At 43.6% G+C, this 17427-nt stretch overlaps 1 protein-coding gene across 5 annotated transcripts in view; it reads left to right on the top strand.

Annotated features, from left to right (window-relative positions):
• Positions 1-17427, top strand: part of LOC138300504 (inositol 2-dehydrogenase-like) — a 207959-nt gene that overhangs the window by 37562 nt on the left and 152970 nt on the right. For 4 of the 5 annotated variants that reach the window (XM_069239952.1, XM_069239951.1, XM_069239950.1 and 1 more), the window contains exon 3: positions 15624-16226. In XM_069239952.1, coding sequence (XP_069096053.1) covers positions 15624-16226 — 603 coding nt within the window. Of the gene's footprint in view, positions 1-5341; positions 5433-15623; positions 16227-17427 lie in introns of those variants that run through there. The other variant, XM_069239954.1, reaches the window with a different exon arrangement.

Genomic DNA, 17427 nt, shown 5'->3' with positions numbered 1-17427 from the left:
CTCCGCAGCGACTGTAGCTGCTAAAGGGTAGTGTTTACGCAGGATCAAACTGAGGTGTGAAAGGCCCAGTGAAAGGACAGAAATGGGATGAGCCCTAGTACTGTTTGAAAGCCCCATGGGGAAAGAAAGGCGTTTTACTGTAAGCCCTGGATGAGATAATATATTAGAAGCCAAGGGGAGCGGATCAGGGATGTCTGAGAGGGCTGCAACTTCGAACTCTACACCATCATATTGGTCCTTCGCTCGGGAAAATGAAAGTGCAAGCCCCGGTTTGTGCACTGACCTTTTCACTGCCAATCCCAGCCTTGGTCTGCAGTCACCAATAGGAAGGAAAGGTGTGCCAATGGGGCCTGCTGATTTCCCGCACCCCCTCCCCGATCCCCTCCATCCATATCCTGTCAGACTGCACTAAAAACCATCTGCCCAATCAAAGGCCACTACGTTTTATCTCGTGATAGCATGCACTTCATACTTATGGACTGCTGCCATAAGTCTTTGTCTATTTGTCCTTCTGACAAAATAGACATTTAAACTTGCCCTTGAAAGAAATCTAGATGTATCAGGCATCGGGAGATTCAAATTCCACAGCCCTGATTCCACATCAGGATATTTAGACATCTTTGTAAGTGCAATCAGAAAGGCCTCTCAGTTACCCAAGCAAGCATCCGAAGTCATTACTAGAGATGTTTCCTAGGCCAAGGCAGGTTCAGTACCAAACGTTTATTCGATCTTACACTGTGCATGGTGGAAAGCAAAATGCACCCAAAGAGAATACACATATTCTCTTACTTTCACAGGATCACCAGAAAAAACGGGAGGCGCTTGAAGGAACTACTGGTATAAATAATATAAAGGTATGCCTGAACGCTGAATTTTCAAGGTGTGCTGTGGTTAGTTTAACCCTAGTACCAGGGATGGTCCCAAAGCGTAATGAAACCTTTGGAGTGTGTTTTTTAGCATTGCAGTCTTTGAATGAAGGACGCTGTGAAGGTCTGTCAAGTTTCCTTCTTGAATGCTTGAGGAAAGTACAACTCCTACCGTTATCGACAATGGCAACTGGACTAATTACTACAGGAGAGTGAAGCATCTCGTAAGAGGGCCCTTGTTAGTAAGAAAAAGCTAGAAGGGCAAAAACCATGCTTGGCAATTTTGATGCCTTGACTGAAAATTAAGATTAATGCAGAAATATATAAGCATGATACCAAGTGCTCCCTGAGATCGAGGCAGAGAAGAGAGCCAAGTCAGACATTCAGTAGAAGGGAAATTCGGCATGCAAGGAACAAAAATCGTGGACAAAAAATAGTAGCGAGTGGACTGTGAACGCGGCGAAAAATAAAGGAATGTATGCATAGTGGTGCATCCATCATTCCTTAATGCCTCCTTTATATGTGGTATAGCAGGAATGATATCACAGGAAAAGATACAACAAGTCTTGGATTGGAAAAGTCACACAGTAATCCCTGGATAGATCACCATCTTGGAAAAGCCATTTCATAATGCTCGGCCATGCTCTTTCCTCCCAAAATGGCATTGACAAAGCGTTGCTCATTGTGGTTTCTCAATTCTTCGGCCACTCATCTATATTCCAACATATAATCCACTCGTTGACAATGTGCGGCTGCAGTGCCTTTTATGCAATATGAGAAAATGTACAACTCACTCAACATATTTATTTACCATTAAATTTTCAGCCCAATTACAGAGCTTCCTTGAGGTGAGGTAAGTTGTTGAGTGGCAGCCACGGCATCTGACTGTTTCCTGCACACATGCTACCCCCTTCTTTCTGTGTACTGCTGAGCGTGTCTCCACTTCTGCATAGGTTCCGGCCAGTGCAGGACTCTGCACGGGTGTTATCCCCTGCAGATCGCTACTCCTTTCATGGTCATCCATACTGCTCTTTCCTCATCTTTGACAGGCCCTTACCAGAGGTGCTTGCATGTGCAACTGAATTTTCCAAAAGAGTACCATGTAATGGCCACGTGCGCCACTCATACTCCCTCCACCCCTGTGCCTGGAGATTGAACCCTGAGGTGGAAGCAGTGTCCCCTGGGGGCCTATGTCAGTTGAGTGGACACAGAATGGCACAAAGCTGCTGGCATGAGTGCGGTCTCTTTTCTTCAGTGGCATGGTTTCATTGTAGGCCCAGCAGTTGCTGAAGGTAATACCAGAGGACACGCTGATGACCCAGTTGAGCAGTTAAGAAAAGCAGCAGATTAGCATAATTTTTATTAAATCACGTTTTCTTAAACAAACATAATTAAATCCCGGCAGCCATCATCATCACAGCTTCATAAATGAATGGTTTGGAGAGGAGCACTAAAGTCATTCCCCCATTACATTACGAGACTCATTGCCAAACCTCGCCACCAGCTTCTCTTCCAGCTTTTAAGTCTATCATTTCTGTGTGCCTCCTCCTCTGTCTCCAAAATCCACCACCAAACCGACCCGTTGGGAGTACAAACTCTGCATAGAAGCTGTTATCCGGGTAAGTTAGCAACCTCAGAACGAGTAGCACAGGACAGGTAGGCCAAGAAGTGCCCATGTCAATAACTTTTTTTAGGTCGATCTTATTAAAAATTGGACTGCTTGAGGTGTTGGTTGTCATTTGTTTTTTACTGTGCCTTACTTTTCGGCTGTCTCCTGTTGAGCCATTCCTAGACTGCTTTCCCGGTGAGTAAGCACTATGGGCCAGATGTAGCAAACTTTCAAATTGCGACTTGCAATTTGCGAGTCCCAGCGACTCGCAAATTGCAACTCGAAATTTGGAATGCAGAAAGGTGTCTCAGACACCTTCTGCGAGTCGCTATGGGGTCGCAAAGACCCACCTCAATAATATTAATGAGGTGGGTTGCAATTTGCGACCCCATAGCGATTCAGGGCACTCATGGGGATGGTGGCCTGCTGGGAACAGCAGACCACCATGTCCGTGACTGCTTTTAAATAAAGCAGTCTTTTTTTTTTCAAAGTGTAGCCCGTTTTCCTTAAAGGAAAACGAGCTGCACTTTGAAAAAATACCGAAACCTTTAGTTTCGGTATTTTTCAGGGCAGGTAGTGGTCCATTGGACCACTGCCTGCCCTGAAAAATTATTTTTTGTTCCAGACACAAAAGGGAAGGGGTCCCATGGGGACCCCTTCCCGTTTGCGCCTGGGTTACCATCCACTTCAAGTGGATGGTAACTGCGCTTTCATTTGCGACCGCAATCGCGGTCGCAAATGAAAATGCATACCATTGCGAGTCGCAAATAGGAAGGGAACACCCCTTCCTATTTGTGAGTCGGAAATGCATTTTGCGAGTCGGTTCCGACTCGCAAAATGCATTTCTACATAGCAAAGTGGCTTTAGCGACTCGCAAACAGTGATTTTCGCCGTTTGCGACTCGCTAAAGCTTTGCTACATCTGGCCCTATGTCACATTTGTTTTAGCGCACTAGGTGGAGGACCTGCTATCTTGGAATTTTCTTATCACGCTGCATATTGAGACTACCCGTTTGACAGTTGTAAGTTCACTCTTTATCTCATGCTTAGCTTCTGTCTCGTTATACTGCACAGCATTTTGAGGGCAAATCGCCTTTCTCTGACCCACCAATTTGAAACAATTGTGTCAACCAACTTCCGTCTTCTTCCAGTAATGTTTGAGTGGTGCATTTTATTTCATTTTAACCTTACTGGTCACTGTGCTCTCCTTTGAACCAGTTTGTAGGAAAACCTTTCCCTTTTTGGCCTAGTGCCCTGCGTGTCACAGTTCCCAACACACTTCTTTAACGAAGTTACAACATTGTGCATTTTCAGTGGTTGTGTTAAGTGTAAATGAATGTGTACTTTCTCTCTGTCCTCTTTTGCATATTTAATTTTCATGCAGTGACCCTTTTGCCTTCATTCACAAACTGCATTAAGAATGATACCTACATTTTTTCTTTTGTATACTTACAAAATACGTTTATGAAGTTTTAATGCATCTATTTAAAAGAAACAGAGACCCTAATCATGTTCATTTATTTATTTTGATGCAATTGGAAGTTGTGTTTTAACCACTTCGGTGAGGAGGACAACTCCAGGCCGTCCTCCGCACCAGTGCTAGTGTGCTGAGGACAGCTCCAAGTCATGCTCGCATCTGAGGCAGGAAATCCTTCAGTGCGAGCACAAGAGGGATTTAATTTAATTTAGCTTCTGGAGTTGGAGAAAGATGTTCCCCAGTTCCCAAGGATATATATATATATTTTTTCCAAATTACAATTGGTGTGGGTGGTGCGATGAAGTCATTTCAGAAAAAGTGAAAATGAAATGAGCTTGATTGGTTAATTTCACTTTCACTGCTTCGGTGCTTGGTAGCATATCTCAGCCCGAGCACGAAAGCAGACAGGAGAGGTATCGTTGGAAAAGGGAGAATGTACCTTACCCTAGTGGATCACTGCTTGGGGATCCCGCAGGACGGCGATCTCCAAGCAGAGACCCACTCCACTAGACACCATGGGCTTTTTTCTTTTTGAAGGGGATCTGCCCCTGCACAACGGGATAATAGACCCCACAGAGAGGTGTTTTGCTCCAGTCTGCCCCTGGCGGGGGTCAGAAAGCCTGCTAGACCACCAGGGATTATATTTGGAGGGGGAACGCTCTCCTGCAAGTGGCTTAGTGCCCCCTCCCCCCACCCCCACCCCTGCTCCAAAAGTCATTCTGCCCCCATGGGGGCATATTGGAGGTTGTTACCTCAAATCTGCTCGAGCTTGGGGTTGAGGGGGCAGAACGCCCACTAGAAACCAGGGACCTTTTTTATTGCTACAAGGTGCGAGATTTGCCGGCCCACACATCAGGTCTGACCTCCAGTATGACCCCAGCAGTCTTACTGCCCTCCCTGGGAGAGGGCAGAAAGATTAAAACATCCCTATCTTTTTTGGCAAGAAAGAAAATTTTGATTTTGGATGCTTTTTTAGTTCAAGCCTAGGCAGCGCGTGCTCCTTCTCTTCTAGACATGCGGTTATCTACTCTGTGGGCTTTGACCATGCCTGTTGCGTATCATTGGTTCAAGTGTCTGCCTTTTGAAGTTCCTGTTGAATAGCTTATATTTGTTCCACCCTTTGTCTGTTTTGTTCTCCTCTGGAGACTGGCCCTGTTACATGGATCTGTTAGTTCCCTTCTAGTGATTTATGTGAGTTGCTGTGCACTATTTTTGTCTTATGCCTCTGCTCCTTTCCGAACGCGATCACCCAGTTCCCTTTCTGCCGCTCGCTTGTTTTCTTTGACGTGGCCTTCAGTACAGATCGGCACTTGTAATTTTCATTGCTATTAGAAATCGCCATTTATTTGTAATTTTGTTTACCTTCTCTATTTTGCTTAGATTGCCGTTGTTTTATGTTATTTGATCTGGTCAGCATAGGAACTGAGAGAGGTGATGCCGATACTCGAACCTGGTTCCTCAGTCCGAGAGCCAGCAGCTAAGTACGTTACAACGCACCCTCTGAGACCGCTACCTTGTATTTCTGAACCAGAACCCCACTTGTGTATGTGTTTTGTTTGACTTGAGGTGCCCTCTTCAAGCTGTCCCATGCGTCTTTTAGTTGTAGACCACCCCTCCCTATCTCCCCCTCAGCCATTGCCTTCCTCTTTCCTGGAATTACATGGGCTTCGTGCAAGTTCCCTTTTCTTTTTTTTTTTTTTTTTTTTTTTTTTAAATAACTTTTTGAGCCTTCACCCCTCAATCTCATTCAAACCCACCCTTTTGTCCTTTCCTTGTTACTGTAACGTTGTCTCTTTCCAAAGAGCTAACTTTCATTAAGATCTTCTAAAAAATGCACACCACTCTCCTTCAATCATTGACGCTACACAGCAGGCCCCGAACCCCCCGACATCATCTGGCTTTAATCAGAACATGGGCGGTGGAGGGAGGTGCTTAACTTCCTGCAGTCCAGCTCAGGGGCTTCTCGGTGCCAAGAGGAGAAGAAAAGTGCACGTTATTACCTCCCAGAATTTTAATGGGCTAGGGCACAGCAAATAAATGCTGAGAGTTGTTGGTAATATTTCTTTGTCCTGTTCCTCCAATATTGTATTGTGGTACGTTTACTTTCACCATTATAACATAAATGTATAGCATGTGTCTTAATTGGGTGAGAACTCAGATGTAATTTATTATTGTCACTGGTTGAATATTAGAGTGGGGAGGGTTGAACCTTGTGAGTGACCTCCGACTAAAATCATTTTGCAAGGTTTATAAACGCAATATATATTCTTTATACAACAGCGGACCACAGGGATAACTAGATGTCAATCTTGAATTGAATATTTTGCTACGCAGCTCTTCACGCATGTACTGGTTCTTGTTTTCATGTGGTCTTTCTTGTATGTGTGGCATGCTTAATATTTTTTGAATTGTGTTGCACTTTGCTATGCTATTTTCTTTGGGTTGCATGTCCTACAAACGTATTTGGATTAATTTGCTATTCCATTCTTAAGTTAGGGTGAGCACACCCTTTGAAAGTCTGTCTTTGAGCAGGACAAGTTCTTTTTTCAGGACGTTCTAGAGGCGCTAATTAAAAGTGTCACCTGTGCAAGTTTTTTAGCTCATGCATCACTTCACTGGTGACCCTCTCTGGTGCAGTTCAGCATGGACAGTGACAGAGTGGATATGTGGTTGGGGACTTAGAGATGATAATTTTACATTTGTACAAGATGTTTGAACTTGTCTGTCAGGAATTTATATGTGAGTCACTGGATATGGAATCTAATCCAGAGCTCACAGGGAGATTCTGGAGGCATCTCTGGTTGATGGTGACGCAAGCAACTATGCTTTAAATTGTCTGGGTTTTGGCACAGAGGATGAATTAATGCAGATTAGGCCTGAGCGGAATTTGCAGAGTTCTGGTACGCGGAACTCCACGAAGTGCTGAAAAAACGGCACCATGTGTAGTTCCACAAGCAGTGGAGTTTTGGTAAGTCGTGTAATTAATGCAGATTTTTAGCACCAGGAGGTTCTCACCCACTGTAAATCAGCGTAAACAGCATCATGTGGAGTGCAATAACTTCTTTCTGCCACTCGACTAGATTTTCTAGTCAAGCAAGGATTTCCTCAACACTAGCAGTAGCTTCCTCAATGGGGGCGGGCGTGACCTGCTGCGTTCAGAAATCTCACTTGCGCTCACTAACATCGTGATTCCTCGCACTTGCCAACTTAAAGTTGGCAAGCCACCCAAGGGAAAAACTCTGCTCGATGTCACTTCGCACATTTTTTCAGAACCCCGCACTCCGAGCGGACTGGGCAAACCTCCGCAAACTCTGCCGCAGGAGGGGAATTCTTTGCCCACCCCAATGCAGATTGCCATAGATCCAGTGCTCAGCAGACCAGTCAAGGGAAGGTCTGAAAAGTACACACAGCAGCTATGAGGGCCACATGCACACTGGCGACATTGCTTGGTAGAGGCTCCCTCTATGACCAATTTGGCCAGAAAGGTCCACCAATTCTCTTTACGTAGGTTTAACCTACCAGTGCGGCCTGGCTTATCTAGAAATCTACACACAGATTGAGAATGGGAAAGATTATATGGCCAAATAGTAGTTAAGCCACTCAGCACCACTACATCTCCTGAGCAACACTCATCACCACCATAGCACCATCTCCGCATCAGTACAGCACCACCTTCGCATCACTGCACCACAAGCAGCGCAGCTCCAAGTCACGACTGGTGCAGCTCCACCTCAGCACCAATGCAGCAACACTTCAGCATCAGTACAGCACCAATTCAGCATCACTTAGCACCACCTACGCACCAGCATAGCACCAGCACACAACCACCTCTGCATCAGCACAGCACAATCTCAGCATTAGCACAGCACCACCTCATCAGTGCACCACCAAATCAGCACCAGCACAGCACCACCTCGGCAGCAATTCAACACCAATTCAGCACCATCTCAGAATCATCTCAGGACTGCCCCAAGTCCGTATCACTCAGCACGACCTGAGTACCAGCTGCGCACCAGTGCAACACCATCACCTCAGCATGAATCAACACTATCTCAGCATCACTCAGCACCACCTCACTATCACTCAGCATCACCTCCACACCAAAACATCTCCACCTCAGCATCGCTCTGCATCACTTGAGTATCATTCAGCATCACCCGAGCATTGCCTACGCACCAGCACACCACCACCTCATGAAAACATCAGTCAGCCCTTAGAATCTAACATCTGTTGACTCTCCCCTAGTGTCCGTCGGCTGCTCATGTTGTGATTCAGATACTGTTTCCTATCCACCATCTCCTGTTGTTTATGCCCCCATAACAAAAAAAAAGCTATGAGATGCAAGCATTAGAACAGACATGAAGAAGCGGCCAGCATTGCATGAACAAAAAATCTAGAAGACATTTTTAAGTTCATTATTTTATTTAGCAGGGTCGTTCAGTTGCACATAATGTCTCCTTAGTTATATATAACAAAACAAAAAAGCTTAAAACACTTTTTTGTTATAACTTTTCAATATGCTGCACAGCAGCCACGCTTCTCTACAACATAACTTTGAGATATTGGCAAACTGGATGTGCTTTTGAAGCTCGGTCCAGCTGCTATATGGGGAACGCTACCAAACCCAGACATTTCTGCTGGAGTCCAGGGTGGTATACCTTGCAGGGATCCCATAACGTTTTCTTGCCCACAAAGCCCTTCAAACCTCAAACTTTGCCTAAAAATGCACATTTACCTTTCATTTCTGTGAAGTAAACTTCTGGAATCAGCAGAAATCCACAAATGTCCTACCACCCAATGTTCTCCCACTTGTCCCAATAATGCTACCCCGCTTGTATGACTTTGGCTAGTGTTGCCAACGAATCAAACCAGGGTCAATAAGAGTTGCTCCACAAGACTCCTATTGACCTTGGTTTAAGGCTTGCCTGTCACATGTACTAGGCCCAGTCACACAAGTGAGGTAGCATTTGTATCTAGAGCTTCGGGGAATGGTAGGTGGTAGGAAACTTATGGCTCCCTGCAAAAAAATTGTTTTTTAGTCGAAGTTTGAGGTTTGCAACAGCTTTTTGGTACGTGAACCTTTTGAGAGCCTCATAAGTCACCCACCCTTGATTTCTTGAGTATCTAGTTTTTGGAAATGTACAGCTTAGCTGGAGTTCCTTAAGTCCCAACTGAGCTAGGGCCCAAATCCACAGCCTGCTGCATTGCAAAAAAAAGGCCAGTTTTCAGTTGAAAAGTGTGATGTATTAATGTTGTGTTTTCAGACCTTTCCTGCTGCTGGCACTAGCCCTACCTACAGAAGTGAGATAGCATTTTTTATTGAGACACTTGGGGGGAATACTAGGTGGGAGGAAGTTCGTTGCTCCCCACAGATTCCAGAAGTGTTCCTCACAGAAGTATGAGTAAATTGTGTTTTGTTTTTAGTCAAGGTTTGAGGTTTGCAAGAGCTTCTGGTTTTAAAAGCCATGCAAGTCACACACCCTGTATTCCCCTAGTGATTTGTTTAAAAAATATATAGGTTTACTAGGTTTCCCTAGATGCCTGCTGAGCTAGGGCCAAAAATCCACAGCTAGCTGCATTGCAAAAAAGGGTATGTTCATATTGAAAAATGTGATGTGTCCATGTTGTGTTTTGAGGCTTTTTTTGTCATGTGCACCAGCCTTTCTAATATAAGTGTGGTATCATTCTTACTAGGAGACTTTGGTAATGCTGGGTGGTTGGAAATGTGTGACTTCCCACAGTTTCCAGAAGTGTTTGTCACAGAAAGGTTTGCAAAGGTTTTTGGGTAAGAAAATCTGGTGGTAGCCACACAAGTCATCCCTATGGGCTAGTTTTAACATTTTTTACAGGTTTGCTAGGTTGAGGTAAGGCCCAAAATTCACAGCTACCCACATTGAAAAGAGGGTCAGTTTTTTGTGGAAAAAATGTGATTTGTCCATGTTGTGTTTAGGGCCCTTTCTTGTTGTGTGCTCTATGCCTACCTACGCAAGTGACATACCATTTTTATCAGGACACGTGTGAGAAAACAGAATAGTAGAATCTTTGTTATTAATAATTGGGCATTAGTGTCTTCCAAATGTAAGGCGGTGTGTAAGAAAGAAGATATTTTGATAAATGCCCTCTTTATCACGTGGTAGTATGGGTACCCACAAATTCAGAGATTTACAAATAACCATTGCTCATAAATTCTGTATCTGGTGTCTATTTAAAAAATTCATAGGTTACTTTGATACCCATTTTTCACTCTTTATATCTTACCATATGAATTGCTCTATACCCGGTACACAATTAAAAACCTTTGTGAGATGCAGTTCAGTTGTTGGCTCTGGGTACTTCGAGTTCTTGGAGAATGTATAAACCCATATATATATACACACAACCATAAGGGTCTAGCGGACGTATAGGTACATTACTTTTGTTACTCGGCCATTATTCCAAGAAGTTACAAATGAAAATGTTGTCACAAAAAGCCATTTTTTTCACACTCATTTTCAATACATTTTTATTTCAACAGTTTTTTTGGGGTTTGGGAAATTATTGAGGGATCTATACAAATGACCCCGTCCTAAATTTAGAATTTTGTCTACTTTTCAGAAACTTGCAGCTCTCCTGGACCAGCCATGAGTTTCACCCTTGTTTCCATCACAAACTGGAAGCAGGTTGAAAGCACAAAAAATAGGAAAACTTGCTACCCGTTAGAAAAATGCTACAAATGTGGTAAAAAAAAAAATGCTTTTGATTCAGCTCTGCATGTTACCTATAACCAGGAAAATTTTGATTTTAGCAAAGCAAACCTTTAATTGCTGCAATTTATAGAAAGATATCACAAGCTTTTTTGTGAACATTTTCCCTATATTTTACAAAAAAACAAAAATGTTCGCTATATTTTGGCAACTTTGATAGTACCCTCCAGATGAATCAATAAACCCTGTTTACCTTTGGAATCCCCAGGTTGTTGAAAAAGGACCTACATTTGGCTTGGATAACTTATGTGGAAAAAAAAGTTATAAAGGCATAAGCATGAACTTCTCCAAAAAGCCAAACTAGGTCGACGGGGGATGGTGGGGTGCATTGGAGCCTAGCAGCTAAGGGGTTAATCATATCACTCCATTTGCCAGGTTTGCTTGGAAAGAAGTGTTCTTTAAAAAATAGGATTGCAGATGATCTCTGTGCAGGTTGACACTAATAATGTTTGTTCTTTTTATTTTTAAACCTACTAGTTACCTTTAAAGGTCCTCTTGGTTTAATTAATCTAATCATAGACTTTAAAAATTCAAATTTAATTATGTTTTGTGGCAGCCAAAAACAGGTGTTGAAATCTCAGTCCTTTTTTTTGACTCATTGCCGCTACCCTTTACCATGTGCATGTTTGTCTGTGGGATGTGAGACGTGCGTTAATATCCTCTGGACACATCGCCTTCCTCACCACTACACAGATGTTCGGTACCTTGGTTGTTGATTCTCTATCTTTCTTGCTGTATTTCTGTAGTTCCTGTTTGTGAATAACAGATTTGTCATTTTTGACCTGCTTCCTCAAAATTCTGTTTCTTTCTGGGCCGATGGAAGGGCCTAAGGTATTTGTGTTCAGACTCACACCTTTAATATGCGTTGAAGTGCCATTATTGGACACTTCAAACCTCTTCTCTAAATTAGTTTCATCCCCGAAAAATCATCATCCAAATGCTCTTAACCTCTATTTGCCTGCCTGCTGCCCTTCCTTCACCATTGCCTAATGTCTTCTTTTTGGCAGAGGCTATTTCTGGTCACAAATATCCAAGCCCCTTCGAAATGAATGCAGCATAGAAATGCACTTGGCATGACATAGCCATGCACCTGTGTTAACCCATAACAAAGTCAGATGTGAACGTGCTTTTTCATTGGCAGGTGATTTAACCACATACATATGCATTCATCACAAACACAAACTCGACTTGTTAATTTTGCTAGTGCCGTTTTGAGAAACAGATGTACACACAGACCAAGTATCTTCTTGTGATGGTTTTATGATCCAAAACATGTACCTCTGAAGCTTGTCCCGTAGTTTTGACAATCTCCTTTCCAATGGTATCTAATATTAAACTCGTTGCACTGTATGTGATAAAAGAAACACCTGAACAAAAATCATAGTGTTCATAGTCATTCGTGGTGTTCCTAGTGCAGACAATTCTTGTCTAATGACAACCTTCTAAACATCACATTTCTTAGTACTACCCAAGATCGTTTGATGATGATTGCCCTCCAGTGAAGTTAACATCAGTCTAAAACTGATCCATCTGACATATATTTGTCAGTAATCACACTTGGCGTGATCCCCTCTGGATAGGTGGAGTTTAAATAATAATTAAAGAGACATCACAACTATAAATGTCATAATCACATTGATTTTATTCTGCTTCGCTGCAACCACAGATAAAGGCCCCTTAATTCTCACTGACATCTGGAAGTTGGTCCATATGTTTAATAGTTTATTTCATTTTTTCTTCTGTTCATACAGCACTTCTTGGTTTACTTTTTTTGTACTTCATAAAAAGGTGAATTCCAATTGTAATTGAAAGAAAGGCAGTGATTTATTTAGGTCTGTCTATAGCTAACTTTAGCTGTTGGTCAAATCTTATGTCATCTGCATCAAAAGCATCCATCGAGAGAGAGGCCTTGGTTTATCCCTTTCAACAATTGCTTGAAAAAACGGTCATTCATATTTTGGATCAGCCTAGAGAAATATTTTAATCTCATCATTTTCTTTTGGTATTTGATGTTAGTCTGCCTGCTTAAAGAGCATTGCATGGGACGTAAAAGGAAGTATTTCGTAAAAGTGTTTTCGTAATTCTGTTGATACTTTTTCACCTAACTGTTATTTTAGATCTAAATAATTGGTACCAGGGGTGATTTTGTACCTTACGGTGTCATTCAAATGTACAGTCTTGCCCATGCACGCCTTTCACCTAATATGACATACCTGTGACGGGCCGACTCGAACATCGGACCCACCATACCCCTGGGGCACCGGTCGTGCAGAGTTTCCTGACCGAGAAGTCCTCGAGCGGGAACCAATCCTGAGGAACTTCCGGGTGACGAGAAGAAGAAAAGGGACTCTTCGCTCTGACCCGGAAGAGCAGGAGGAGGAGCCAGAGAAGAACGCGACGACGAGGGAGAAGAACGTGACATCGGGAGCGGAAAAGGAGGCGGTGACGGACCCGCGGACGGCGCAAGAGCAAGAGGACATACAGACCACCAGTGGCAATCCGAGAGAAGGGAGGACCAGGAGGCAATACCCCAAAACCCCAGCCACGCCCTGGGAAGAGCGTGGCCTCCGGAGTTGTGTGGGCAGGGTTAAGCAATGTCAGGGGGGGAGGAGGGGAAAAGGACGGAAGGTAAAACGCGGGGAGGGACAACGGGAAGGTTTTTTTTCCCCTTTGATTTGTGGTTAGTTCCTGTACTTACTGTTTTGATTTTTCCCTCCTACACCCTTCACTTATTTGTTCTTGGGTATTGCTTGTTGTTTTTCATTTTTTTTTTTTAACCTCTGTTTTGGGGTCTGGGGTGTGCTACCAGCCAAGAAGATGGAAAGCGCCTAGCCCTCAGGAGTAGTATATATAACCCCTCCCCTCTGAAATATAAAAGTACATTGGAGGTCAGTCATACCCTTCAACCAAGGGAAAATAAGGAAGATAGAAAGGGGCAGAAGACAAGAGAAGAGAGGGACAAAGAACCACCAGTAGAAGAGAAGAAAGGAAAGAAGAGAGAGACAGAAGAAAAGTGCAGAGATGATAACAGGAAGAAAGAAAAGAGGAAACGGGGAGAGAGTGTAATAGAAAAACAGAAAAAGGAAAGAAAACACGAATAGGCCACTTACCGTTGTCAGTATCTATTTCTTTTCTTTCCACATGTGCCTCCTGGGAGTCACCCTGGAAAAGAAGAAGAAAGCCAGAAGTTAACGCTAGAGGAAGAGTGGCCAAAGAACGCAACATGAAGAAAAAAACAGAGAACAAACATTGTCCTGTAGTCTTCAAATAAAGACTAAACGTGTGCTATCTAATCACAGGCTTTGTGTCATCATTGCAGCCCCTATTACACTACTGTATGCTCTCTCTTTTCTGAGTAGTGCTCTGCAATTGCATTTTGCAACTGTCCTGTTTTGAATCTGCTTCTCTGGGGCAAATCCATGTGTTTTAGCTTGATTTATTTTCTGGCTCTCAAATGTAAAACAGAGAGAACTTTATATCAGGCCTGACTCCAGTACAACAAGCCCTGATAGCCACCTTGAAACTTTAATCAGTGACAGAAACCATAGGTTCAAACCGGGCTCTCTTAAAACTGACATACTTTTTTAGACTGATATGCTACACATCTTCCTTTGTCGAAATGGGAATGTCATGAGCCAGTCCTCGTATTATGGACAGGGAAGTCAAGTTTCATATCATGCCTACCATTTCTACTGACTACAAGATCACTAGGTCTTCTTCCATTCTCTGTTTTAGCTGTTATCACCCACACACCCCCTTTTAGGAGTGACGGGAGACATCATATGGTCCCATAAATCAAAATAGTCTGGTCCATAATGTGTAACAGAGACATCTCTAGATAGGCACAAACTGAAATACTGTGAAAGGCCAAACCCACTGCCCTCCTGGTGGCCACAACCACCTACCTCCCTGATACACCTTTTTCTGTAATCTGAACTCCTGGCCTAGTCCAGCTACATTAAAACAAAATCACAAAAACTGAATTGCCATACAAGGTTGGGAGCACTTGTAAGTCACTTTATACTGACCAGATCACAAATTCCATATCACCTCCTCAAAATGAACTACCTGGATCCCTTACCTGAGATGATACAAATTCTTCAAATCACATGCTCCGTGTTTTATAGCCATCATTCTCCTCATGGCACTGCTCTTTTAAAACCATCATGAACATGCACTCCAACCCCAACCTAAACAAGCACGCCGCCACACACAACCTTGAACACATAAAATATTAATTGATCACAGATCACAAAATGTACCATTACCACATTTTCCTATGTTAGACACCCCAACCACAGTCAAACACCAGTCGGCCTCTGCAACCTTAGAAGACTCACCTACTTTCTACCTAGCGACCAATCTCCATATCACATCAAAGTCGATCTCTTGAAATTTAGATTCGCAGACTCCAGTGCAGCTGTATATCCATCCCCATCCAGGGGGTTGCAGAATGTGAAGTCTATTTCTTAACCAATGTTGGGAAAAAAAATCATACACTGCTCAACCCAACACCTCCAGTGTGCTCTTTAAAATGTAACTTCAGTTGAATAGAAATACATGTCCGTTTATTTACTGTTTTGTCAGATGGAAATGAAAGGTCCATTTAAACTTGTACCTTCTAATAACCCCATATTTCAGTGAGAAAGGACATAATGGTAAAATATGTTCCTTCCATTCACCAACTATTGCATGCCAATATCTGAGGTGGGAAATGTATTAATATGTTGTGCTTGAAGGCAAATGATTTACTATAAAGTATCTGTTTTGCAGATAAAAATGTACTAGCCTCTGACAATTGGTATTAATGAAATGTAGAAACATGTACTCTTTCTTCTGCTGTGTGGCTATCTCTGGAGAGTGTCTGAAGACCCACAACATCATGTCACAACCTAAATGATTGCTTTTCCATTTTTCTTTTATTCCTAGATCATCTTGTTCGGACATTGATAACAGTCTTCCATTCCAGTTTGATCCATCATCTTTGCTTTCTCAGCCTCCGTATATGCTATCATCTAATCTATGTAGTGGCAGTAGTACTGCTAGCACTAGCCATAACATGGCCTCCTCACCACCATCATATCACCACCAGCCCGTGCTTCCTGTTCACCCTAGTGCCATTAGCTCCACCACCAATGCTGTGTCCTCCAGAGAAGACCAAGTGCCCTCTACTTCTAGCAGTCATCCACCAGCATTCAGTTCCCAACAAGTCCGAAATCCACATCTTCCTCCTAAACCAACCAATCAAAGACATACAGTTTCAGAAGTATCCAATAGCGTTGTATCTGGCAGTGCTGTGAACAGGTATAACAGTGGTGCATCTTCTGCGAACACAGTTGGCCTTGCAATATTTGCTGTGGGACATGGCAGCAAAGCACTGCTTCAAAGCTTGACAGAGGATGTGGGCTGCCGTTTGCTCTATATAGTCGATGACCATCTGCCTGATGTAGAAGATGCATTCAGCTCTGAATTCCTGGCAAACACAAGAGTGGTACGAGAGCAAGACATGGACATTGTGCTGAATGATCAACGGTAAGTCTTGTAATACATAAATATGAAATGTTGAAAATCAAAAAGGATACAGCATGCATCTGTTCAAATTTGATGACAGATTGAAGTGCTAAAACACACAACCTAAGTGCTTTGCCTCCTGTGTGTATGTATATATATGTTCGATGGCATGTGTAGCTGCAGATACACATGCTGTGCATTATCCTGCCATCTAGTGTTGGGCTCGGAGTGTTACAAGTTGTTTTTCTTCGAAGAAGTCTTTTCGAGTCACGAGACCGAGGGACTCCTCCCCTTTCGGCTCCATTGCGCATGGGCGTTGACTCCATCTTAGATTGTTTTTTTTCCGCCATCGGGTTCAGACGTGTTCCTCTTCGCTCCCTATTTTGGTTTGGAAAAGTTAGTTAACAACCGTAAAATTCGACGGTATTGTTTGCGATCGATATCGGGTTAGACATAGCACATCTACACTGAAGAAAAGAAGAGCTCCGGCAGCCCTTCGGGGCTTCCACTCCTCGACGGGGTCTAGTCGGCCCGACCGCGTGCATCTACAAGGCTCATGGAACGGACCCCATTCCGCTTCTGCCCCAAATGCCACGCTAAGTATCCTTATACAGACCAAATTTGGTCTGTAATCTGTGTTTGTCCCCCGAACACAAAGAGGATACGTGCGAGGCCTGTCATGCATTTCGGTCCAAGAAGACGCTGTGCGACCGGAGAGCTCGAAGAGGAGACATTCTCCATCCCAGATTCGGACTCGGATGAGCCCGAGAGTGAGCAGCCGACGAGGCAACAAACCGTGAGTAAACCAGCCAAAACTCATTCGAAAATCATGAAGGCCCAGGGGACGCCACCGCCGACAGGCCATGGCTTCACCCGAAAATACGGTGACCAAGCATCGGCACCGAAAAAGGGTACACAGCAGCCGAAGACATCCGACTCCGGTCGAGATACCGGCTCAGAATATACTCGGCACCGAGATACCGGTTCCGACCAAACTCGGCACCGAGATATCGGCACCCCGAAATCAAAAAAGGTTTCTTCGGAGCCTAAAAAGACTGCTCAGAAGGTTTCGGTGCCGAAACACCCAGCCTCGGAGCCGAAACAAAGCACCTATACGGAGGAACACGGCCTTTCCTCACAACTACAAGGCCACAAGTTTGGACAAGAACTAGAGATGGGAGAGCCAGACCATACACAGAGGAGGCTCCATATACAAAAAGAC

This window comes from Pleurodeles waltl, chromosome 6 (genome assembly GCF_031143425.1).
Source record: "Pleurodeles waltl isolate 20211129_DDA chromosome 6, aPleWal1.hap1.20221129, whole genome shotgun sequence".
Lineage (NCBI taxonomy): Eukaryota > Metazoa > Chordata > Amphibia > Caudata > Salamandridae > Pleurodeles > Pleurodeles waltl.
This window is presented reverse-complemented; position numbering and strand designations above follow the sequence as displayed.